Source organism: Zosterops lateralis (genome assembly GCF_965231275.1).
Source record: "Zosterops lateralis genome assembly, chromosome: 2".
NCBI lineage: Eukaryota > Metazoa > Chordata > Aves > Passeriformes > Zosteropidae > Zosterops > Zosterops lateralis.
In genome coordinates, this window is record NC_139763.1 from 113,645,295 (window position 1) to 113,672,308 (window position 27,014).

The 27,014-nt window shown below is 38.9% G+C and overlaps 1 protein-coding gene across 1 annotated transcript in view; it reads left to right on the forward strand.

Annotated features, from left to right (window-relative positions):
• The window catches only part of LOC310906290 (uncharacterized protein), a 374,899-nt gene extending 361,607 nt beyond the window's left edge, over window positions 1–13,292 (forward strand). Inside the window, exon 4 of the mRNA XM_083855442.1 lies at window positions 13,263–13,292. Coding sequence (XP_083711568.1) covers window positions 13,263–13,277 — 15 coding nt within the window. The 3' untranslated portion in view covers window positions 13,278–13,292. The remainder of the gene's footprint in view (window positions 1–13,262) is intronic.
• The last annotated feature ends 13,722 nt before the right edge of the window (window positions 13,293–27,014 follow it).

A 27,014-nucleotide genomic window follows, 5' to 3' on the forward strand; every position in this document is an offset into this window, starting at 1 on the left:
AATTCGGGCCAAATTTCAAAAGCAATGTTAGAGCACTTGCTTCAAGAGAACGAAGCACTTCAGTTTGCCCTGGACAGTTACACTGGACAAATTTCAATCCATCGGCCTGCCCACAAAATTTTTAATTCGGATGCTCAATTTAAATTAAATTTAAGGAGTGTTCAGAGCAAAAGACCGCTCGAAGCCTTGACAGTTTTCACAGACACGTCCGGAGGGTCCCACAAGTCAGTGGTGACTTGGAAAGATCCTCAGACTCAGCAGTGGGAGTCTGATGTTGCTGAGGTGGAAGGATCCCCTCAGATTGCTGAGTTGGCCGCAGTCGTCAGGGCCTTCGAAAGGTTCTCTGAACCATTTAATTTGGTAACTGATTCGAGCTATGTAGCAGGTGTAGTGTCCAGAGCGGAGAACTCAGTTCTCCAAGAAGTGACTAACATTGCTCTGTTTAAGTTGCTCTCGAAGCTAATAAGGCTAATCTCCCACCGAGAGCAACCGTTTTACGTGATGCACACCAGGTCGCACACGGATTTGCCGGGGTTCATAGCGGAGGGAAACAGGAGGGCTGATGCTCTTGCTGCCCCTGTCGCGAAGGCCCCGCTGCCTGACGTTTTCCAGCAGGCAAAGCTCAGCCACCAACTGTTCCATCAGAATGTGCCAGGTCTGGTCCGAGGATTCAAATTGACCCGAGATCAGGCCAAGGCCATTGTGGCGACGTGTCCCAGCTGCCAGCGACATGCAGTCCCAACCTTGCATGCCGGGGTAAACCCCCGAGGGCTGAGCAGCAACGAGGTATGGCAGATGGACGTTACTCATGTCTCTCAGTTTGGGAGGCTGAAGTACGTCCATGTGTCTGTGGACACCTTTTCTGGAGCAGTCTATGCATCCGCCCACACAGGGGAGAAAGCAGGGGATGTCATTAAACATCTTCTCCAAGCCTTCTCTTTCCTAGGCATCCCTAAGGTCATCAAATCGGACAACGGGCCAAGCTATATTTCCAAGGAGTTCCGCAACTTCCTCCAGCAATGGGGAGTAGAACACAAGACTGGCATCCCCTATTCCCCGACAGGCCAAGCAATTGTGGAGAGGACACACCAAAACATCAAAAGAGTCCTCAATCAACAGGGACAAATTCTGAAATTGGAGTCACCCCAAATTCGATTAGCCAGGGCCTTATACACAATTAATTTTCTAAATTGTTCATTCGAACTTATGAATCCCCCAATAATTAGGCACTTTGGAGGGAACCCAAATTTGAAATTAGAATCCAAGCCGCCAGTTCTCGTCAAGGACCCGGAGACCATGAGAATGGAAGGTCCACACGATTTAATCACTTGGGGTCGCGGGTACGCCTGCGTATCGACACCCACCGGACTTAAATGGGTGCCGGCCAAGTGGGTGAGACCTTATGTTCCCAGGGCCTCCAAGGAGTCGGATAATCAGGTGAAAAATGTCACTTGGCGAAGAAAAAGGAAGCCCGTTGGTCCGGAGGAAGAGAGGTCCGCTCCTTCCTTCCCCATTCCTCACTGGCTTTTTGTTGATTAATTTATTTTGTTATATTTTAAGTTACAGGAGAGACCAGTCAGATACCAACTGAGAGCCCCAGGAGGACTGGTTTGACCAACTGTTTGGGAACTGGGGACTCTCAGGCTGGGTCAATTCTGCTGTAAAAACTGGACTTCTAGTTTTGTTTTTGTTATTTATAATTGGAATTGCATTTGGCATCATCCGAAGATCCACCAAAAAGACCATCACTGAAGCCACCTCGTCACTCAGCGTGAACAACGTCTGGGCCAGTGTTCCTCCCGTCGAGGAGATCGAGATGCAGCAACTCTCGCCATGGGAAGACGAGGAATACCCTGACCCAGAGGACTTTTTCACCGGAGACTGATGATGAGAGGTGGCTCACAGAACAGAAAATCTATCCCCCGAACAGACAATACTAAAATCCATCACAAAAAAAATAAAAAAGGGGGAGATGTGGTGGTGCTTAAATTCAATTCCAGTTGGGTTTTATAATTTGTGTTTTATAATTCTGTAATTTTTACTATTGTTTAAGATGGCCTCTCCTTCCCTCTCCTTCTCTCCTTCCCTCAGACTTTCCTTCCCCCCCCCCTCAAACCTTCCCGCCAAAATCTTGGTTGTCCTGGTAACCCCATCCCATAATAGTTGTTTACCACTTTTCGGTTACCTGTCAATCTTTAAGTTATATAACTTCCCCACCCCCTCATCATGTATTCCTCCTCCCCAAGTTACCTGTTACTGGTTCAAAAGTTGTGCATCCCCTCATTATACGTTGGCAAAGAGTTTTAATTGGTCCCACGCGATCCCACCCCCGAACCTACTCAATAAAAAGCCGTGCCATCTTGAGGCCAGCGTCTCTCTTCGGAGCGCTGCCTCGGGGACACGCATCCCCTTGTTGCACCTCTTGAGAGTCCCGCCTTTCTATTCTGCGCACCATCCGCACCTTGGTCGAGTTTGCCCACGCCTCTGGCAAAGTGAGCCCCTGGATGTAGTGGCGGCAGGGCTGGCCGGAACTGCACCCATTGGAAAAAGCCGAACCACTGCATATGATATTGGCATTAAGTGTGCAGACTGAAGTTCTTCAGAGCAACTTATGCAACACAAATATACAGCCTCTATGAAATGGAATGGGAGCTGCATAGTTGCAACTCCAGACCAGTTTTAAAGGTTTATGGCACTATTTAAAATCAATTTTTGAATCCTTTTGTTTAGTTTTGCTACAGCTGATCACAGGATTCTTTTTCTTTGCAAGTTGTGATTGGCTTCAACCCTTCCAGAGCCTTCTAAATTCTGTATTAAATTTAAGATGCAAAAATGCGTAATTTTTGAAATGCTGTGGCTTTAAGAACACTAAATGACAGAGGGTGGGACTGAAAACAAGATTATGACCTGGATTACCCATGCTTTTGACAGATGAAGTTTACTTTAGCAGTTTGGGCCTCTCTGGAATGGAGACTAGAAAAATGCAGTTTTTGGGGTTTTTTTTTCAAAAGGTCCTATTTCCTGTAACTTCATTTTGATCTGGTTTCTTCCTGTACTCATCTCCTTGGTCTCAAGAAAGACTACCTGACTTGTTTATGTAAACCTGATGACAGAACTTGGACAAACAGGAAAGTAAGGAATTCACTATGTTCTCAATTCTAGAAGCAAGGCAAACATATTCCATATTTCAAGCAACATTTGGCTTTAATAATCATTCTACAAAGGGAAGAGATGTTGCTCAGACAGAAAGCAGCATTCATGGGGAAAGAATCAGAAAAGTGGAGAAGGTATATTCAACCCTTTGAGATTTGCTTTCTCAAATGTTAGCTTAAATGGAAAACAGAAACTACATATTGCTGTATAATTTTTTAATAGTCATAGCTTAGCCAAATCCCTAAGGTTAAAATGTTTAAAGGAAATAAGCAACAAAAGAAGTAAAATTAAAACAAAATAGTCTCAAGTGCTCTGTAAAACAATCTTGAAGACTATCCAGAAAGTTGATCTGCTGTTGGATGATGGAAAAGTACTTGACATACAACCAAAGAGCAGTGCCAGTGGCATGGAAGGATACATTTTCAAATAGTCAAGATAAAGATGTGAAGCACAATAATATCTCCCTCTCATGTCTGTAGAATTTAGTGCTTTACAGGGTAAAACTAAGGAAAAATTAAAATCCCTTTTGAGGTGGAGAAAACCGATGCACAGACACAATGTAGTCAAAATTGTGTGTTAGAACCCTAACACAGCTGGAAATCGAACCAGGGTCCCCCTGTGCCCAGACTGGTGCCTCATTTGGTAGGTCATATCTCTCCACAGCATAGTGGGGCAAAGTTCTGTCAATTTTTTTTGCGAGTGCATTTACTTTTCTTGACAATTAGAGAGCTCCTGGAGGGAGAATGCAGATGTCTTTTTCTTTCTGCCATCATGTGCAAAATTATTGGGGTTAATAGTTGAACTCAGCTGGTATTATCAGTTTAGTATTTTCTAGGTATTTACAAAGAGTCCAATGCCTGTTCCAGTTATTTTTGCATAGTGGCAGCAAGATTAGTCCAGTGTGTGTGTAGGATGTTTAAACTTGGGAATTCAGCTGGTGGAAGGAGATGGTGGGAAGCAAGGAGCTAGAATTGCTGACTAGTGTGGGTGCCTGTCCCAGCCCATGGTCTCAGAGCACGAGGATGAGGTGGATGGATACATGGAGGTGGTGTTAACAGTGTTGGAGTGGGCTGTATCCCTCAGGCTGATTCCAATCTGCCAAGTGGCCAAACCCCACAGAGGCTCAGATAAAATAACCCCATGTCACCTCTTGCACTCCTTAGGACTTTCCTTTCTAAACCACTCTTGCAAACCTTTGGATATTTTGAGTCTTAAGCCAGGACTAGGGGTGTGGGATGTGGATGAAGGATCAATCACCCTCTTCAAATTTATGATTATTTTTATAGGTCAGGTGAGGTGTTAGAGTAAATATCTGAAAAGCAGGCACTTGAATAAAGAGTGCACAAATATCTAATGAAAACTTCTGTATCTTTTAGTAATGCTTATATACTTTGTTTCTTTCAAAGGGTATGGGGAGATATTTTTTAGCCAGAAATATGGCCTCTCCAGGTAGATAAGTTTCTGCAGAATGACCTGCAGTCCCAGGGAACCTGCACTGTGAGCAGTTGCCTTGATGAGCCCAAGTGGATCCATGATCAGGATATGCTGGGGTTACTACCACTGAAGAAAATACATTTTAAACAGGTTTACTCTGATTTAGTACTGTCATAGACCTGCATGTGAGACATAAGCCAATCTTAGGCACCTTATTTTTACCAAACCAAGCTGGTGTTTGCTTTTGAAGAGGGAGTGGGAGCAAGTTGCATTTCAGTAGCATGTAACTCTTTAATATTCAGATAGGCATATTTAACTGGCAAGGCCAGAATGTTGCATGTCAAGGTTTAATTCTCTGCTGTACTATAAAATTTCTAGACAGCTTGCCAAAAATCACAGACAAAAAGAGCCATAAATCTCCTCTAGTCAACAGTTTAGATTCGGAGTGACAATGCCAGGAGCCTGCTAAGTCTTAAGGTTTCTTGTGAGATGCATGGATTCAGCTACCATTGTCTTCAGTTCCCTGCTTCAGCCAGGCTTGTGTGGAGAAGATACAAGCAGTCCATTCCTGACTCATAATTTGGATTCAACTTATAGACTACCCAACAAGCAAAGAAGAAAGGATCCAGATTTAAGCACCTTCTTCCCTGGATCCATTTTTATCCCCTGTGGGATAAAAGGGCAGCAGTGTCTGCCAGCAGTAACTATTGATCTCCCACTTTGAAGGTGTTCCTTTGCATGCACTCACTTAAAACAAGACTAGATGCTGGTCTCCTGGGAGAATGCCTTCAGCTCTGGTCAGGCAGAGACTCCTTCTTTCTTTCTCTTCTTTTTTGATATTTCTGTGCTTTAAACAGAGCTGAACAGGAAAGATTAGGAATAAATGTAAAAGTTGTTGAGGTATGTGCACTGAGCATCAGGAGAAAGGTACATCTGTGGGGACATTGCAAAGGAAATTTGAAAACATCAGCCCTGTTGATGGAGGCTTAACTCTACAGGGAGTTTATGTGCCTATGGATAAGGAAATGTCTGAACCAAAACATAAAGTTTTGTGTACATAAATATGTAGACTTCAAATTGAGACTCTTGTTGTTTTTTCCCCTCCACAGGTGAAATTTTTGGATAAATACATCTATAAAAGTTGGATTATTTTACTTTGACAAGTCACAATTATATTGTATCTATCTCTTGCCTGTGATCCTACTTCTCTGTTCTTTCAGTACCAGTTTTAATGTTTTGCACACTGTGTAGTTCCTGTTTCTGATTCAAAGGAGGAAGGATATGAGGCTGGGAATTTATACAGCTTGTGTCTGCAGAGATCTATGTTTCCAAAATTCTTTGGGAAGTATTTACCTTCTGACATATAATGATGTGCTAACATTCAATGGTAATGCATCCTCACATATTAACTGATTCAATGCTGGAAACAAAAAATGCTACAGAAAAACAAAAAGGAAACTGCCTGTTAGGATTGGAGGATTGGAGGCAGGCAACAATCAGGTTGTATTGCTGTGAGTAATGAAAGCTGTGTGACCTGATTCACTGACAACCTGGTCATCCAGAATTTTTAGCATGTTGGTAGGAATTAGTGGCTTTTAGTATTTCTCTGTATTTAAAATGAGAAGAATAATATCTCCGTATTCAGTAAAGTTCCTCATTTCAGGGGATTATGCTGGAGTAAATTGAAATAGCAAGGAAAATGGTCATAGTCAAAATCTCCTCCTTCATTAGAGACTTGAGATCAGTAAAACAGGTGAATGAGAATTAGTTAAGAGGAAATCCAATGTTAATTTGCAAATGCATATCTTGGAATTTTTTTGTTGTTGTTTTTAAGATGTCTGTGAATATCTTATTTCCTGTCATACAGCTGGGGTTTTGTTTTATGGAAGATCAATTCCTTCTTCAAGGGGATGGGAGAAAGAACAAGGACCCTGTCATCTCGTGAACCATCAAGGCATGACCCAGAAAACTGCATGTGTAGATTTACAGTTTCACTTAGAGACAGTTAATTTGCAGTATAAAAAGGGATTAGTAAATTATTTGATAGAGGAGATGATGTTATTCAAATAATTGCTTAGCACTCAGAGACGAATAAAGAAGACATAAAAAGTATTTAGCAGAAAGAGCAGGCAACAAAGTAGATGTGATGGTCTTGAGGTGATCACCCTGGTTTCTGAAGGATTGAGTTGAATGAGTAATCTATCAAACACATTTAAACCTGAAAAATGGAAAAGTTGGTGTGTCTTCAATTTTATTGTGGTCTTTAGGTACCATGACAGGCTCTCTGTTTTGTTAGCATGAAGAATGCCTAATTTTGCTAGTATATTGCTGTTACTGAAACATAAGTGCTGATGGATAACAGCAAAGCAAAAAGGAGATATATTTGGAACAGCCTTTCATGGTTTCTAGAGCTCTTGTACTCCCCCCCTCCATTGTCCTGTGTTGTGGGGAACCAAGCCTCTGAGGGTGCTGCAGAGGGGGTTGGCCAGCCCCGTTACCCTAGCTACATACCTCCTGGTACTGTTAACTGTCTTATTTATGATTGGATGTTGCCTTGTACCCCAGTTCTGTCCCCTGATTGGCCCGTTTTGAATCCCTTCCCTGATTGGTTGATTTCAGATCTTTCCCTGATTGGTGCAAGTTTCAATCCCCTAATTTGTTTATTAACGAACCCTCTGATTGGTTCTTTTTCTCAACTGTTAATCACATTGGCTGTTAATGAAACCCCGCCCCTTTTTGTGAGGGTATAAAACCCTGCTGACTGAGCACCTCAAGGTCTTCGAGTCATCGGCGGGGATGAAATAAGGAAGATTCTAGGAGATCATCTTTGGCTCCCAAGTGATCTTTCTGCGTCACCTGAGATCGCCTCCCCCAGGGAGAGCCACTTCGGCTTAAAAGCCCGGTTCAAGCTGACGGGCTTTCCTTCACAAAAGAGCTGAAATCACTGCACTGGGGTGCCTGCGCCACCTGAACTGAGGCTGCCTCTTTAGAGGCGACTCGCTAGGGAAGGTCACTGCCCCAAGAAGAGCTAGCCAAGCCTCGGCAGGTGGCGACACTGTGTCTCTCTGGAGCCTTCAATAGCTGAAGTAAAAAGCTGAAGAGCTGCTTATGAGCTACTTCAAGAAGAGCAGCAGTGGAAATCAACAAGCTTAAACTTCCACCATATAAATGAACTGTTGATAGGTTAAATCATAATGAGATTGTTTTTCCTTTTGATATTTCCAAATACTATCAGACACCCTGCCCCTTCCAAAAAAAGCCCCAGAAACCACCATTAGGTTATTGTACTTTGACAACACTTGCATTCATGTGTTCTGTAATTAGCTTACAAGAAGTTTTATACATAAACATGGAAATTGTCATGATTTGTTCTCAACTGACATTACTCCCTGCTCTTACTGCAGCTATTCCAGAATAAGAATTTTGAGAAGGGTGAAAAAGGGCTGTTTAGAACTATTTCTGATCTCTCTGGATGACAAACGTGGAAAAATAAAAAGGAAACTCAAAAGACAACCAGTATGGAATTCTTGGATTTATGCTTTACTGACAGTGTAGACTTTTCACTCTATGTACAAGTACAAAAGCTGTGTCAGTGTCAAAAGGAAGGAAATTCCAGTAGACACATCAGTGAAACTGTGTTTTCAATAAAGTGACAGTTAAAATTGTTTTATTCTATTTTGTATTGCATAGGAAATAGGCTTTTAGACAAGGGAAGTCCTTACCTGGAACTAGAGCTATTAAGAAATAAGTTTTGGATAAATAATTGCTTGTAAGGAGAGATACCTGAGGTTGGGATTTGCAATAAATACCTAAGAAAAAGCAGAAATAGATTTTAACAAAAACATAGGAGTTTTTTTAGCCTGTGATGTCACAGACATGCTGAAGTTGAGGCGTCCTTGACAATATCTAACCCTTGAGGATGAACAAATCTGAATTTGAATTCAAGACATTAGAAAAATGAGTAAAACTGAGACAAATTAGAAGCTTGTATTTGTCCAAGACAGCATCAGTTAGGAATCTTAAATGAGATAATAACAATTTAAGGTATCTTTTAAAAGTATAAAACAGATCAATCTTTTAGTAGTAAAACAAGTGTGTGGAGCTGAACAAAAATTGTAAAATGGGGAGAAATAGTAAGTGAAACAACTCAAAAGGAGAATAAAAATGGAAAAAAGTGTCAAGAGAAGCATGGTGTAGAGTGTTATGGGTACGTCAGCAGCAGAGTTATCATGACAGATACAGCCATGGTCATGCCACACATGACAGTGCCTTCTTCCAGAGAAGGAAGGCTTTAATACCAACTGCAAACTGGCCTGGAAAGTATGGAAATTTCTATAAAAACAAATAATCTCTTAAAGGAAAGTTGGGTTTCTTGGTTGGTTTTTTTGGGTGGGTTGGGTTTTGGGGGCTTTTGGGGGGGGGCGGTTTGTTGTTGTTGTTGGTTGGTTGGGTTTTTTTTGTTTTTCTTGCTTTTATTTTTTTAAATTTTTATTCATTTTATGTGTCTAGAGCTGGAAATACAACATATCATTAAAAAGATATAATTAAACCTGTTTCTGGATAATAAAAGTGAGAGTGAGGGTAAGTCTTTCAACTGTTTGAACCAATCCCTTTTCAAATCAAAATGTTTATCAAAACAACTGTCCCTTTTTGTCTAGAATTGACTCATTACCATTGCTTTAAATACCTTTCTTTCTGCAATGATTTTCTTTAAATCCTGAGTTCTATTTCAATCCTGAGTGAACATCATGGTAATATGATATGCTTGTTCTCTGCTTGTACTCATCATTCTCCTGCATATCTTAGCTTCAGTGCATGAGAGAGAGAGAGAGATCCTACAGAAAGAACATAGGCATTTGATTTTGCAGTCAATGTTGTATGTCAATATTAAGACAAGACACCTAAATTCAGTTCTCAGCAATCCAGATTGTAATTCTAATGCCCTAGTTTTAAGTTCTATGCATAATTTTAAAGTAATTTTCCTGACATTTATTTATGAGCAAATTGTTGATGCTTATATAATCTGTAAATGGAGAAATGGAAATTACTCATTCAGGAACGATGGTCAGTTTTGGTTTCAATTATTCCATCACATTATTTTTATTTAGTAGAGGTTTAATTCTAACATGCATGTTAGCTACAGCTTGAGAATCACCTCCATATGACAGTGTTACAGCTGCACTCTGGTCCCAGTATTGTTTGCTTGACCACCATTAATAATATTACAAGCATATTATGCTTAAGAGCTGTATTTGTAAAAACTGAAATATATGATGTATGGCTGTATCTATGGAGCTCTAATTATAGAACAAGCAGAAATGAAAATAATTTATTTTTACTGTCAGTCAGATATAGATTCTCTTGAAGAAATTAGTCAAAATCCTGTTTCAAATTCCCTAATCATTCACAAGACATTTTTCCAGTCCCTCTCTGTCCTCAGGTTTCTGTCTCTTTGTTTTGAGGAGTGGTGAAGAAGTCAGAGAAAAATAAGAAGGGACACTGTCTATTAACTGAAGAGAGTTCAGTGGGATTACCCAAGTAGAATATAATATTCTGTGAATATAACCTGCAGAGGTGAAAATTGCTTAAGGAGTAGTAAGTTCCTGGTGACATCATCAGCATCACATAAAGCATTTCTAGAGAGGGACACCTTTAATATTTGACCTTGATGCAAAAAATATATGAAGGAATTTTATCTGCCTTTTGTTTCTTGTATCTTTCTGTAACCTCGTAAATCTGTGGCTCTGGATGTGCTGCATTTGTTTTTTTGTCAGGACATGAGATGCATGTGATTTCAAATTAGCTGGTCAATACTAGTGCATTAATGCATGAAAAATACCCACATACTTCCTGGTTTCTAAAGACTGCAGATCAAGGCTCCATGATATGGGATAATCAGACCTGCAACTCTTCCTTAAGCTGCACTAGATAAAAAAACTGCCAGTTCAAAATATTCTTGCCTTAGGGACAGGTTCCTGTGGCAAAAACAAAACAAAACTCCCAAATCCAACAACCAAAAAACCCCACAAAACACAAAGGAGATAATCAGAGCTAATCAAACATTAAGAAATATTCACATCAGGTTTACAGTCTGAATAAGAGCTCAAGGCCATCACAGGGTAGTCTTTCATGCAAACCTTAAATTTTTGGGCTTGCTTTGGGATTTTTTAGATTTTTTAGAGAGTTGGATCTTTTTAGTTGTGTATGTCCCTGAAGGAAGTCCCACCTGACCAACAGATCTGTTATACAGAATTTCTGTGTCTTTAGGTTTTAATGCAGCAGGCATGAGGCAGACAGAAATGCACAGTCTGGTCATTTTTGAGCAGCAGTAACGAATACAGGGGGTAAGATGGAAGCAGGTGGTTGCCACAGCAGAGTTTCTTGCCTTAAAGGTTTTGTGAGTGTCATGTCTGCTTTGCACAGCAGCTACAGAGTTGCTGATTTCGGGCTATAGGGCATGTGGCTTTCCAAATGAGGACAGGGCAAAGGACTCAACCTGGTGTGTTGAGGTGCTCAGCGAATCCCACTGTGTCTGCTCCCCACAGCTAAAATCCCATGTCCTGGGACATTTTTCCTGCTTAGATCTGGCCTTTACAAGGCATCTTCAGGAGTTCCCACAGCCTGTCTCAGCATCCCAACCTCTGCAGTGAAACTGCAGCAGTTCATCCCTTACAGCAATGCAGAAAACTGTATCTAAACAGCAGCATTTAGACAACTAAATGACCACTCATTTAAATACCCTCTGGGTCATCCTGGGGACTGATTCTTTTTACAGACCAGCCACACTCAAGACAGTAGCATGGATTACATGATTGTAAAATCAGTGTAAATGGGATCAGAAACAGATCCATTAACTCTAATTAGGGGATGTGGTGTGATCTTATTTCACTGCACTGTATACAGCCTCTGTGGCTGTTATTTCAAGCGACAGACATTTGTTTTCCAGCACTTAATTTGCACATAGAATTAATGGTAATGCATCCAAGAATTGATATTGCTAATATACAGCATTATCATAGCTCTCTCTGTCCCAAGCTTCCGCTGAGAAAAGAATTCCAAAAAGAGAGAGAAAGAGCTCAGACCCAGCGGAATAATGACATTTTCTGTCTTCTATAGTGAAGAATTTCAGCCTGATGAGTGTTAAAAATAGAGACCATTATTTACTTTTCATGGTAGTGGAAACCATTTGCAATGGATTGCACATTTACATCAGGGCATAACATTTGCTCCTCCTAGAAGCAGGAAAATTCTGTAGACGGATTTTTTGCCTGTCCTTAAACCCCTGACCAGCTGACTAACTCCCGAGGTTTAATAGCTGGTAGGCGTCTTTAGGCAAAAGTAAAAGAAACCAGTTCATCAAGGAACTACATCATGCTTCCAACATGTGGCAACATGAGTGCCTCTTCACCATCTGTTATTTGTGTGAGGATTTTATTATGTAAATGACGGTACACACTGCGCCCCAAACAAAGGAAGATGATTCCCCTTACAGTATGTTGCGACTGCCAGGCTTCTGTGTCAGCCCCAAAACAAATAATGAAAGCAACAGAGCCATGGGAGGCAGAATATCTTGGGCTCTTCTACCTCTCCTTTTGAAAGGGAGCAAATGTCTTGATGAATAGTTTGGTTCTGGTGTGTATTGTGACTCAAAAATTCAGATAGTCAATGAAACATCCAGCAGCAGACAGATGGAACTAAATTGAGGTGAGGTTTGCAGGCTTAAAAGAGCTTGAGGTGAGAATCCTGCAAAACTGTGGAGATTTCTAAACTCCCTGGTGTCACCGAGGGCCAAAAATAGGAAACTGGGCTCCTAAATTGTCTGCAACAGATAAAAGGGCTTATGGGATAGGGTTGGAAGTAAAATCCTGCCCTACATCCTGATTTAAAATTTTCCATTAAATTACCAATTTAAATTGAAACATAATTATCTTAACTGGCATATTTTTGGCAGCTGTAATGAGAAAAAAAAGGAAAAAAATCCCTATGCAACACTGGATCAAGTAAAAGCCCATAGGAGTTCTAGCACTGGCCCTTAATCAAAGTCTGCAAAGACACAAAAGCTTTGAGCTAATCTATGCCAAGCCATGTTGGACAGTATGGCATTGCCAAGAGCATCCTTCTGGTGGCATTTAAAGCACCTGGTGCCCTAGGAAAGGAAATCATACCCAAAGCTGTACATTTTATGTTCTCCTTATACCCATCTACCAACCAACAGGGGTTGCTGTGATAGCAGCACAGCATTGCATGGGAAAGAAAACACACCACTCTTTTTATTACATTATTTTTTTTCATGTGTGGCACACAAGTAGTTATCTGTGCACACACTCTTCCTAACTGGGAATTTTGTGTGGTTTAATGTAATTAAAACACTGCTGCATTTATCGGTTTAACTCAAATCTTAATTTGATAATTGGAAAAGATGTGCATTAGGGATTAATTTTTATTCCAGACTAATTTAGATGTCACTGAAAGCAGTGTCAGAATTGACCAGATTGATGATTTTAGGGTGCTTGGTTACTTCTGAATTGTTATTGTGTGATTTCTTATGCCTGTATTTGTCAGCTTTTCCTGACTTAATTATGATTAAGCGTTGAACTTTACAGATGGCCAACTGCTGGTATTGCTGTATTGATCAGTTGGTTTTATTAATGTATTAAATTTTGTGGTTGCAACAGGACCATATTTTGTGATAGAACAGCTAATAGCTGGAGAACTCTGCCGTGAAAGTCCCAATAGCCTTAGCAGGTATTCAATTTTTTTCAATTTATCTTTTTTTTTAATTATTATTTATTTATCAATCAACATCTAACTTCAATAAAGATACATCTGGAACGTTTTCATACTAAAGGACAAACCTGTGTTACTTTTTAACAAGTAGCAGTGAAAAAACAGGATGTGTACAGAAAGAATACAGCTACAACTGATGCCTGGAAGCACAAGTAAAACTGCCTTTTTTTTTCTGAGGTCCTCAAAATCTAAATCTATACTTTCTGTGAGAACTTGTTGTCATGGGTTTTTTTCCAGAATTATAAATCAATGGAAACTGTAATCTAATTCCTCAAGACAAAGTATTTGGTTCAAGTTTGCAAATGTGAAATAAGCTTGCTTTCATCATTTAAGGTGTCAGAAACAGATCAAAATAAATTAGGATATTGATGAATATCTCCGTGTCCTTATCTTTTCCTCTCATAATGCATGTCTAAAATTCAGATGTCATGTGGAGGTAAATTGTTACACAGATGGTATTCAAAACAGCCTAAAAAGTCTTTGTGATGTGGAATGGTATTGAAAATTAGGAAGAAATGTGAAATATATATAGATGTTTTCGTCACACTTTTTAAATCGCTACTTACTTCCTACACATTTCTGAGCCTGTTCTCCTGTTATTCTATGAACAGTGATATTTTCATAAGTATCATGGTTGAAGTTATTAATTTTGTGTCCAATTTACTGCCATTTGAAATTATGCTTTCCACAGTGTCCTGTGTAGAGAGACCCTATCCACATAGCATAAAACTGTATTAAACTGTAACTGTAGAATTTCTGTCATTTATCCAACAAATGTTGTTTTATACACCACATGTATACATATATGAAATTGGTAATTATATTCTGAATCTTAGAAGCGATGTTTCAAACAGGAATGCCAATATTATTTTTCTTGAGATGCAACATGTTGCATGTAACCATAATAATTCATTCCTATATAAATGTTTTTTCTCTACCAGTTTATATATATATATATATATATATATATATATATATATATATACACTAATGGGGAACAGTTACATAATAAACATTCTGTAGGGTTGAAGTCTTCGTAACCTTAGAAGCCTGGAAATGCCATTATTAATATCCCATACAATATTTTACCCAGTCATCTGTTTTCTGTTTCTCGGTGCACTTTGACATGGGGAAAGGAGCCCAATATGCTCACGACTCACTGATTTGAACAGGAGGTGAAGAGCTAGGGAGAAAAAGCATCCCACTCTGGCCATGGTCAAAGCAACAGGACTTCAGCCCAAGGCAGCTGTGCCTTGCAGCTGTCCCTGAAGGTCAGCAGAGAGAGGGCACAGCCACCACTCCCTGGAAGTGAAGAGTTTGCCACAGCCCCCAGCACCGCTAGGATGGCGTGAGTGGGATGCCAGCAGACATCTCTGCAGGGTGTTAAGCTCAACCCCAGCTGTCAGAAATGCCTTCCAAGCCCAGGTCAAACAACAGGGGGTCTTAGGAAGTGTTAAAAGTATTGGCCAGACTTCTGGCCTAGGGTTGTGGAACAACATCTCAGAGGAAAATATTCTGGTCCTGCTTTTTGGACTCTTGGGAAAGTAGAAAATGAAGTTGTGGCTCGGATTTAGTAGTCGGTTATGCTATTTGCACATGCAAAACTCCAGAGAAAAAAACACTAGCAAAATGAAAACAGAGCTGTAAAGGCAAGGCCCTTCCATTCAAAGTTTTCCTCCAGAACGCCAAATGAAGGTATATCAACAAAGGAACTTGAATAACTTCTCTATCTTTAATTCCTGTAAATTTAAGCTGACATTCACACCTCACCTAAATTCTGATACCTGTCTTCTCTTGATTTACATGAGATTAGTTTTGCAAAATAAATTCAATTCCTGATTGCTGCTTGATGGTGCTATCTCTTAGTGTTTCTTCTCTTACTTTCTGGTATCTGTTTTTGTGTTGCTGCCCAGACTCCTCTTTTTCCATGTCCCTAGTCATTTCAATCCTTGTTTTAACACTGTAAAATTTATTATTTCTTTCACAATGCTTTATTTTCTTTCTTCCTGTTTTATTAGTGTACAATCTCCAAGGTACCTAGCAGCTCTTGGGATGGATTAAGTAGATAGAGCATGGTGGAGCGGATATCTGAGACTTAATATTTTTTGTAGCTGTCAATAGCTTTGAGCATGTCAGTTTGTCATTCAATTTCTCTCTTTTTTCTTTCCTCATTTCTAGTAATGCAGATAGAGTTTTCCCCCTTTTGGAGCAAAATGCCATGATGTTCACAAGAGCTATATAGACAGAAAATGGTGCTGGTAACAGCAAAAGAGGAACATTTTCATCATCAGAACAATATGGCCTTAAAGGTGTTGGAAAACTAAAGGCCAATTACTCCCGGAGGTGCATGAGGGAGGCCACTTCCACGGTAATCGGTCTTGTGATTGTGAAGGCAGAAGAGGACCTTGACTGTCTGTATCTGGACTTTGTCAGGCCATTTGTTTGTGACCAGAGTTGTGTCACTACTGTGGTTTTCAATACAGAGATGTTCACTGAGGCATCACACTGATATTTTTGATGTTCCACATTTTCAAAGGAACAAATTTATCAGCATTGATTTGAAATGTCTAGCTGCTTCAGTATGCAATTGAGATTCCACATCGCTGATGTGCAAGGGCATTCATTTTTCACCTACTGGATGTAAAGAGAATGGGACTTCCACCTGGATTGCTGCACCCAGCCCTGGAGGTCCCAGCACAGGAAGGGCAGGGACCTGTCGGTGCCTGGACACTAAGATGATCAGAGGAATGGAGCAGTTCTCCTATAAAGAAGGGCTGAAAGATTTCAGATTCTTCAGTTTGGAAAAGAGAAGTCTTCTGACCTAATTCCAGCCTTCCAGTACCTGAGAGAGCCCACAAAGAAGACAGAAAGAGGCCATTTACAAGGACCTGGAATGACATGACAAGTGGGAATGACTTCAAACTCACAGAGTAGGTTTAGATTAGATATTAGGAGGGGTGGTGACGTCCTGGCACAGGTTGTTCAGAGAAGCTGTGGATGCCCCATTCCTGGAAGTCTTTCTGGACAGGCTGGAAGGGGCTCTGAGCAACCCAGTCTAGTCGTAGATGGCCATGTCGTCAGCTGGGGGTTTGGAACTAGATGATCCCTTTTAACCCAAATCATTCTGTGATTCTATGATTTTCAACACATAAGGCATGTTAAAAAGGAGATGATTTCACCAAAACTTGTTCCTTTTCCCAAAGAAATTTAGTGGAAAATCTTGTCAGGCTTTCATCTCTGAGTCCTGTATTAAGCCAACCCCTTGCAGGTATTTTAAGTCTTTTGGTCTTTCTGCCAAGTACAGCCTTTAGAAATGACCTTTGGACCTTCCACTGAGCATGTTCACAAAATCTGAAGAGGGATCCTGTTCTGGCTGACACATGTGACTTATGAGCCTGAGACCTGAAGTGGTTCTTGCAGGACCATGCAGCCAACCAAGCTGACTCCTTGGGCACTGAATAGCTGGCATCACTTGCAAAATATGCTACAGAAAGCAATGGCTGAAGCTGTGTAGTTACTCTGCAACATCAGTTCTTCTTCTGAGATCTATGGAAAATGTGTGAGTGAGCCCAGTCTGGCTCTTTGCTGACAGGCCAACTGGAATAATTGGTGTCTTTTTTTTGCAGCATTTCTAAGCGAAAAAAGCAAGGCTGGAGCTGAAAGGAGGAAAAATCTCTGCATGGAGTGTTTTGTGTCTAGGGTCAGGACTTTTTGAAGTATTTAAGTCCCAAATACAAATGAAATATCCAACCAACTATAATAGCTATCAGGAGATGGAGGAAAAAATGGAGACGAGAGGGAAAGGGAAACACTTCCAGGGAAGGTGATGCTGTTTGGAAAAAATGTCTCTTACAGTTTGGCATATAGCTGTTAACATGCTCTTGCCAACCTGCGAGTTCATTTGAGGTTTATAGCAAGTTACAGGAAGAATAAAAAGTTAATCATGTGCAGAGCCTTGGTGTTGTATTCTTGCCATCAATTTCAATAGCAGTAATTACATACAGACTGTGAAACGATTGAAGAATGGCACAAACTGCTTTCTACTGGAGTTTGCAAACTTATTTCCACTGAAAGTTTAATTTATGTGGTTTTCATCCAAATTTGAAGAGATAGTGATGTGAGGTCTAAGGACACCATAAGTGGGTTGGGTCTGGGGTCAGACTCTTCTATCAGTTTTTGCCTGCTATAGACATGGGGACTTTTCTCCCTCTATCTAAAAACAAAGCAATATTTTATTGAGGTTCAAACCTGCAAAAAAGAAATAAAAGGAAAAATGGGAGAAATCGATTATGAAGATGGTTGCTCAACAGAAGACTCAACTACATGTCGTAGCCTCTAACTTTTTAACAAATCCCAAAAGTTCCTATTAAATATTTTGGGGATTTGAAGCTGAGGAAATCTATTGAAATACTTTCTGGGACTGGATTAGCACCCCAGACTAAAGATTAATTTAATTTTCTTTTTAAGATTTGTAATTTTTTTCCTTTCTTTTCAATTTGTAACTATGAACTTTACTGTCATCAGCTGAGATAAAAGGTCTTAATGCATCAAAAACTATCACTGACTCTTACAATGAAGAAATAAGCTTGTCAAAAAGAAATCATGTACTAGAAAGTCTTTTCAGTGGATTAAACTTTTTCCTTTCTGTTTCTGAAATACTTTTGAGCGGTAATCACTTCCCTGAAAATCTGCACTTTTTTTGTTGCATATGGCTGCAAACTGGGCAGAGATGTTTTTGTTCTTCACTCTCACACTACTCAAATGGAGTGGCAAATTTTACTCACAGCATGTATGTGCCTTTAGCTACATTATCATTTTTATTAATATATTAATATGCATTTGAGTTATCCTGATACATTGTAAACACACTGAATCTAAGGTATGTAACAGCATATAAAGATATATTATTTGATTTAAAGGACTTAAAATTCAGCAAGAGCATGCTGTAGGTGAGTGACCCTACTTATTAGAGATGAATTTTAACAACTGTAGTCCACAAATTTCTGCTATCCTTCGGGGAAAAGAAAGAAATTGATTGTAGAAGAAAACGTCGTCTTTGCATTCCTTTACTTCTTGTCATTTTTTCTTTGTTTGATATATCAGTTTCTTGTACAATGTTTTCTCCCCTTGTTTATCAAAGGTACTAATTTATGGTCTACTGATGCAGAACAGTTCTTCAAACTTAGAGTTAGTACTTGGCTGTCAGTAAGAAAGATGAGAAGCAAAAGTGTGAAGGATTTTCCCAGGGTAAATCAAGACGTACAGCCACGTCTGTAAGTGGAAAACTTAGGAAGATGTAAAAAGTTGGATTGCAGAAAAGGAGGACAAGGCTATCACTTTTTGCTTGGGAGATAATATAATTAGATTTATGTGTTAAAAATAGTTCTTAGGATTGGTTTATATTCAACTATGCTGATTTGTTCAACATTTTCACTACATAAAATAATGAGGCTTTGCAATAACTTTGGGGTTTGTCTTGCCAGTTGGCCTGCCTCCTTCCCCTCCCTCTTTCTCCTCTTGCCTCAGTTGCAGAGTTATGAGAGATATGGGAGTGAAAGTTTGCCACTGATCCTAATTGGAAGGCTTTTCTCAAAATGCTAGTTCTTTAGCTTTTAATCTTGAGTCATCTGTTCACTAATGGTTGAAACCCCTGGTTTTTTGCCTTTTTTTTTAAATTTTTTTTAAGAGAAAATAAAATTTGTTCAATACTTCTAATGTCTGATGTAACCTAAGTTTACAGAGATTTCATCACAGTTTACAGAGACACGTCTAATATTGTTTATGTGTATGTATCCTACTTACCAACATGGAGATTAAACTGGCCTTGCTACAGTACTGATTTGCACTAGAACTATGTTGCCTGTAGGTACCAGCATGCTAAAGTTCTAAAAAGAGTTGGTTGGTAATTTGAATTTCAACAGGAAAGACAAGAGACACTAGTAGAGGAATTTCTGCATTTTTCTTATAAATTTCTGGGGGGGGGGGGGGGGGGAAGCATCTTGTGTATGCTGTCCTCAGTTTGAATTTATATGACTAAATTTGTAAAATTAAATAAATTTTAAAAGAATGTTTCTATGCTAAGATGTTGCCATGACAGTATTGCTCCTGATATATACTTGAATATTATAGTCATAATACTGTGCAGCACTGTATATTTATGTATTATACATATCCGTTTTTTCTACATTGACTAATCCAGCTTTTGTAATTTATTTTGCTAAAAGATACACTTATTTTATATCTATTAATGGATGTACAAACAATTTATAAATTTAAAACACTAAAATTATTTATTTATGATTTTTAAGTTCTGCTGAAACTACGGTGTAATGATGATATGTAGAGAGTAATATCCTTGCACTTCCTGAGGACTTAGCTGGCAGAGTTGTCAAATTAAACTGGAACGTTTTGTAAGCATATCTTTAATAAATACATATGTCTGTCATGCTTCCCTACTCAGTCTTATAAATCAGACTGTATCTAGCTGTCAAATACTCTCAACTCGGTTGTCCTAATCTGTCAAGTAAAAATTATAGCATCTAGGCTCCCATCCTTCTCAGAAAATATTTATTTGTACCAGTGATATGTCAAGGACACACCATTTTTTTTGATTTATTTTTTTTCCCCAGCAACAAAACCATTAATAGCTGGCTCAAGTCCCTGACGGGAGGGCAGCGGTTAATACATAAAGGGAATTTATAATCTAGGAATGCCCCAGCCAAGCAAAATAAATGCTGCATAACATTAAAAAAAATTCTTGCTACAGGCCAGATATGGAGCATTCATTGTTTTACTCAGAGTACAATAGTAATTTTATGCCATTTATCATCCTCACTCCCATTCATCTACAGATGAACCTCCACTCCTCTGTTGCAATGAGGTCGTCTCTAAGTTTTGTGTCTCTGCAGTGCCTGGTAATTAACCATTACAATTCTAATGACATGTCAGATACATCATAAACTATTGCTGTAGCTTGAGAGAAGGATTTAAATGCACTACAGAGAGTAACAAAGCTGTTGGTTATTCTGCTTCTATCAGCTCTCCCTGAACACAGAGAATGACACCAGAATTTGAAAGCTGGGGGACTTGGACGTGTAGGAAATGAAGGAAGGAATCCTTGGTATTTTTAAAAGAATAAGTCTTTTTATTCCATATGCATGAACAGATGTTAAAGAACATTGCTTGTCACTTGTCTTTTTTAGAAATTTTAGACTGCACTCTACTTAAAATAATTGTTGAACCTCACCTGCCTTCAGTCTAAGATGGGAAGAAAATGAACCATGGCTCTTTGAAATATCATGCCCAAATAATTAAAGAACAAAAGTTTATTTCAAATTTGCAATTCATTCTAGTAATCCTAACAATACTTCTTCATTTTTCTTTTAATTTTTTGTCTCTGAGTAAATTCTCAAAACGGTGGGTTTTTTTTGTTTTTGTTTGTTTGTTTGTTTGTTTGTTTTTTTGTTTGTTTGGTTTGGTTTGGTTTTTTACGTGTGATAGATTCACCTTTATTTTGAGCCTGTGTATTCATGTTTTCTAGTTTCTGTGGTGATCTGAATTGTTTTGACTAAAGGATTTTCTCATGAAATAAGAAAATGTATTTTATTCCCTTTGGGCTGTACTAAAATAGAGACACTTGCCAGTTGCTCAAAATAAAGTTATACAAAACTATAGATATAAAAGTTGGATTCCAATGTGAAGGAGTCTGTGAAGATACTGAACTATAGCCTCAGTGGAAGAAGGAAACAAACTCCAGTAAGTTTTGCAGAGAACTAAGCAGTCCAAGGGGTACAACATATTTTCTCCCCACATAAAGTTATTTTTAAATTAAGTGTAGCTAGTAATCAGCTGCTCTTTCAGGCTGTTTGTTATTATGACAAAGCAAAATGAATAAGTTAAAAACAAGGAAGAGACTACAAGTGGAACAAGCAAGAAAAAGCAAGAGAAAGCAAAAAGCAATACTGAATTTGAAATAAGGTGAAGAAAAAAACACAGGCATTCTCTTCTCTCTTGTATTGTTTCTCTTACATCATTTAAACAGTCCCACACTATAGCCTTCTTTTACAATGCATCTTACAAATTGAGAGGATTTGCAATTTGACTTCTTACTCTGGATATTCTGGAGGATGTACTGATAAGAGAGAAGAAGACCTTTTTCAGAAATCAGGAAGTCTGCTCTTTCATGAGCCAAGGATGAGCAGGACAAGAGGAACATATCAACATGAATATTGAGACATTCTCTAGAAATCTGCCATAGCTGGGCTTGACAAATCTGATTTCTCCAGGACTAATTACTGAAGGGACTGCTTCCAGAAGAAGGGTGATACTTTCTCAATAATAATGACTGTTTGCTCTGGGCCAGGAGTGGAATTTCAGTCAATGTGCTGCACATGGGAAAACAGTGGGAATAACCTGGGGAGGAAGCACATTGCCTTGCAATCATGAAAAGGAGTTAGATCACTTTGGAATTCCCCCAGGTGTATGACAGGGAACTGTACTCATCACAAATGAAATCTTTCATAGGTGGCATTTAACTAGTTATCTCCTTCTCTGACAAGCTGTCTTGTTTAACAGAAAATAGAGTCCTTTTTTTTTTAAACGCCATTATAGTGGTTTTAGTGATATTATTTATAATAAGCTTCTGGAGAATTGAAATATGATAGATGAAGTGAAAAAAAGTCATTCTGAAAGCAAAGTGTTTTTAAAAACCAGAGACCAGAAACTATATAATGAAGGTTGGTTTGGCTTCCCTAGTGTGGGTAACTTTTAAGCTGATATAGCTGCTTGTTTGCTTTTCCTAAAAGCCCCAGGGTACTTCAAGCATAACCATTCAATTTAAGCAGAGTCTGATGAAGAGCAGTCCTATGGACTGTGCTAGACTGTGATGGATGTTCACTGTGATCCTTTCTGCCCTTGAGATCTGTATGTATCTGAATGAGCCACAGACAGCACATGAGAGTTTTGAAACCAGATAATTAAATGACTGCAGTGCTAGTAGGAATAAAGTATTAAAAATATGGATGCAAAGCTAAGGGATGTGGGAGAAAAACAGTGCTATATCTTCAATCTCTCAAGGCAAAAGTTTGAGATATTTAAATAAAAATTATCAGTGACTGATAAGGGGAAGAAACCTTGGATTTCAATCTGATGGAATCAGTATGAAAAACAACAGCAATAACAATGAAGTTTGGATTACTTTTACATTTAGAAAACAAGAGATAAGATAAAAAACCACTTTCTTTCTTGAAATCCGGCTAGTAGTAAAGTATTAAAGTACTTTAATTTAAAATGGTATAGGACAAATGTTATTTGGTTTGTCCCTGCATGTGAACCTTCTTTAAAATTTTACAAGGAAACACATGAAAATTGGGCTGAAGAAAGGCTTACTGTGGATCCAGACATATAAGGAAGCAAGAAGAGAATGTTCAGCTTGAAGAATTCTACTGTTTTTCTTGCGGTAACAGCATTCTTCCTCTGGTTTTGAGAAATCTAATTCCTTTTTGTTATACTCTCATAAATGTGTGGTAATAGTAACTTTAAAGGGCACTTATATGGATTTGCACTCTTGAACCTTTTCCATAATGTTTCATGCAAGTATTTTTTTGCCAAATGAGCCGTTGATGTTCTTACATAGAATTAACTTGGTGATTAAATTGAAGGTATTAGTTGCAGAAAATTCACCATTAACCTTCTCTAGAGAAGGGTGCAGTTCTTAAAAACACATAGTGAATTAATCATCAGCTTGTTTTCCTGAACAAAAACAGCATTTAAAAGAATTTATTGTGAAAGAAGTTCTATCATCCGTAATGAAGTGTTATAAAAGTCCTGAATGATTTCAAGTGACTAACCCCACGTTAGGCCCTGGGAAATGTGTGCTTGGAACAGCTAGAAGTACAGAGGGCCTGATATGAAGCATGTTGAAGTCAATGGGTATTTTCCATTGTCTGCAGTGGACATAAGATTGTTCAATTTCATGGTACGGAAAAAAGTTATTTTATGGAACACACACGCACAAAGAAACAGAACTTGTTCCCTAATTACATGTGCTAGCTTCCTGATGGTTTTTAATGGGAAACATGTGTGCAGTGTGAGGTGAGCACGTTGAATTACCCAGCTTTTTGTAGGGAATTAGTCACTTTTGCAGGGGAACCAATATTTAATAGCAGGAAATGATCAACAGTGCTTCAGTTGAACCTGTCAAAAAGGTGCTGTGAGATATGAAGTTTCATTGGTTTTCTGCATCTTTAAAAACTAGAAGCAGAAGGAGTTAGACTGTCTCAGAATCAAGCATTGAATTTATATGTTATTTTTCTAAATTGGGAAATGGGACAGTGAAAAGTATTTCTGTATAGTTAATGCATATTCCTTTAGCTGCTGATGGAACAGAAAAGAAATTTTAAAATGGTTGCACCCTGCATAGAGCAAGGCTTAAGCAATGAGAAAGGTCTCTGGCAAACTCATGATTGTATACATTAAAATATTAAAAGTCACTAGCTTTTGTGTCCTGAGGAACTGTTTATTCCTCTAGACTATAAATTCCCACCATGGAGATCAGCCTTGGTAAGAGAAATAATTGTCATTTGCTATAAAAAAAGAATTTCAATATTTAATATTCACTTCTTAGGTATAATGATTATTTTAAGCATTTTCTTTTTGATGGACAGAACCTATGCCTTACCATAGTATGTTATCCACAAAGGGAGCATTTTTTAACCACCAGCTAATCCTCCAGCTCTTTTTAATGAATTATTGAAAAACTGATGTTGCAATTGTCTTCTTGCACAGATTGCGGTTATCCAAAGAGCTTTCAAATATATATATATATAGAACCACAACTCCTAAATATAAATATATCTGTGTTAGTTATAATCTTGCATATATCTCTAGCTAATGAAAAGTGTTATTTAAAACAGAGACATTTCTGTCCATGCAATAACTGTGTGCATATGTTGGAGTTTTTTTATATGAGAGTCTTTGAAGACCACACTGGATTCTCCCATTTCGTTTTAGGCGTATTTGCAATTTTTGTTAACAGGTTTTGGAGTCACTTTAATTGGAGTGCTGATTTTGGCTGCCCTAGAGTTAATTTTCTTCATAGTACCTATGTTTTGGATTTGTGCTGAAAGCAGTGCTGATAACACAGGGATGTTTAAGCCATTTCTGAGATGTGTTTGCACAGAGCCAAAGCCTTTTCTGCTTCTCACTGAGGACGTTGGGGGTGTGCAAGAAGCTGGTTGGGGACACAGGGACGGGTCATACTGCTTGTTCTTGTGCTCAGCAATAAAAGTTGGGGGAAGAAAGGAAGGGGAGGATGTTTGGAGTGACGGCATTTGTCTTTCCAAGTCACTATGATGTGTTATGAAGCCCTGCTTTCCTGAAGATGGCTGAACACGTGCCCATGGGAAGTGGTGACTTGTTTCCTTGTTTTGCTTTGATTATGCTTGTGGCTTCTGCTTTACCTGCTAAACTGTGTTTGGCTCAGCCTCAGACCAAGACACTTGGTCACAGCACAGCCCTTGAGGCTCTCTGATAGGGATGTGTTTTCACATCATCAGCATGACATGCTGACCCTGGGTTGTGACATACAGTTCCAAAACTATAGCCTCAGTGGAAGAAGGAAACAAACTTCAGTAAGTTTTGCAGAGAACTAAGCAGTCCAAGGGGTACAACATATTTTCTCTTCAGGTAAAGTTATTTTTAAATTAAGTGTAACTAGTAATTAGCTGCTCTTTCAGGCTGTTTGTTATTATGACAAAGCAAAATGAATAAGTTAAAAACAAGGAAGAGACTACAAGTGGAATAAGCAAGAAAAAGCAAGAGAAAGCAAAAAGCAATACTGAATTTGAAATAAGGTGAAGAAAAAAACACAGGCATTCTCTTCTCTCTTGTATTGTTTCTCTTACATCATTTAAACAGTCCCACACTATAGCCTTCTTTTACAATGCATCTTACAAATTGAGAGGATTTGCAATTTGCTTTTAATTCTTCTAGATGGTAAGGGAGAAGAGTAGCAACTTTAGTGCTTCATTTCCTGACCCTATAAACACTTACGGATTTTGCTTGCTTTCAAGTGCAAAGGCCTACTGACACGCAGAGCAACCACTCAGAGGCTTAAATTTAAGCAGGTATGTAAGTGCTTGTGGAACTAAGGCTTTTTTTATATTTATTGACTGACAGGTTCATTGCCCTACAGGGAGTACTTCACAAGAGTACTGGCAGTGAATTTTTTTCCTTTTGGAAAGCTCACTTTTGGTCTGGCCCTAGTTCCAGCTCCAGAGATTTACGCTGTGGGAAGACCTGGAGCAATGCCACCAAAGGTAGGCTTGGGGCAAGACTGTTGGATCAGCTGTGGCCTGGATGAGGGCTGCAGGGACAGATTCCTTGTGCTGTCAAAATGTGTGTTGCATGTCTTGCATGGCATCCACAGCCCACCCTGGGAAAGACACTCCTGTCTGTGGTAGGGGAAGAGCTTCTGGGGCAGCTTTGAAGACACCAAACAAAAGAGAAGTATGAAAATGGGTTAGAGAAGATGATGCTGATAATTGCATTTTTTATACTTCTTTGGGGAGAGAACTTCAGGGCTACAAGAATTGCCCCAGGTTTAGCTTTGCAGGGAGGCTGACCTGCGTGCTGGGTCTGGGGAGATCTTCACTACCACAACCCTTTCTACAGAGCTTCATTTTCTGGCTTGAGGCTTATACAAGTAAGGAGGGAAACCCATTCAGGTTTTTACACAGGATTTGCTCATGTCATCTGTAGAAAAATCACAGATTTCTTCTTAGGATTATCTTTTGAGGGGATTTTCCCTCTTTTTAATAGCTCCTAGAAGGCCACCTTCATACTGTGCTCCAGGTGAGATGCATTAAAAAATCCTTCCGTTTATTGAATTTGCATGTGTATTTCCTCTTATTAATATTAGTCCACTCACTACCATTGATGGAATTTGTTAATTCATTGAATTCTGTTCCTGAGCTTCTTTGGAGTAAAAATGACTTAATGCAAGACATCTTCATTAGTATCAAACTTAATGAAGACCTAAACAAGTCTGATTTATAGAAGAAGATGTTTAATTTCCCTTTGGTAAAAATCTAAAATCAGATGGTCTATGAGAAACTGTATGCTAAATGGACTGCTCTTATGATCTACTGTTTGATCTTTTGGCATGAGTATTTCTATTAAATTGTACATTCACCTCATAAAGTTCATTCTTTCCTAACTGCATTAGAGTGATATTAGAAATGCTCCTATTAAAATAACACCTTTTTTATTATAGAATGGTCTGCTAATACAGCTACAGCAGAAGATCATCAACCTTTCCATTATAAATATAAATCTCTATTTTCAGGGACTTTAAACTCTGCTATAAATACTCATTCCAGGCTAACATTTGGCATGTAAAGCTGCATCCAAACAAACAAAAAAACCCGTTATTTATTAATCAATTGCTTTAGCCATTTGAATACATCTTAAAGCAGATGAAGTAGAAATAGTTGCATGAGAGATTTTTGTTGCTCTTTTTTCTTTTGCTCTGATATATTCCTAGAGTATAAGAAGGTGGGAAGGGAGGAAGGTGCTGGGGCTGGAAGGTTGGGTAGTGTTTCCTGCTGGCGCCAAGTCAGTTCTCTTAACTGTCTGGTTCT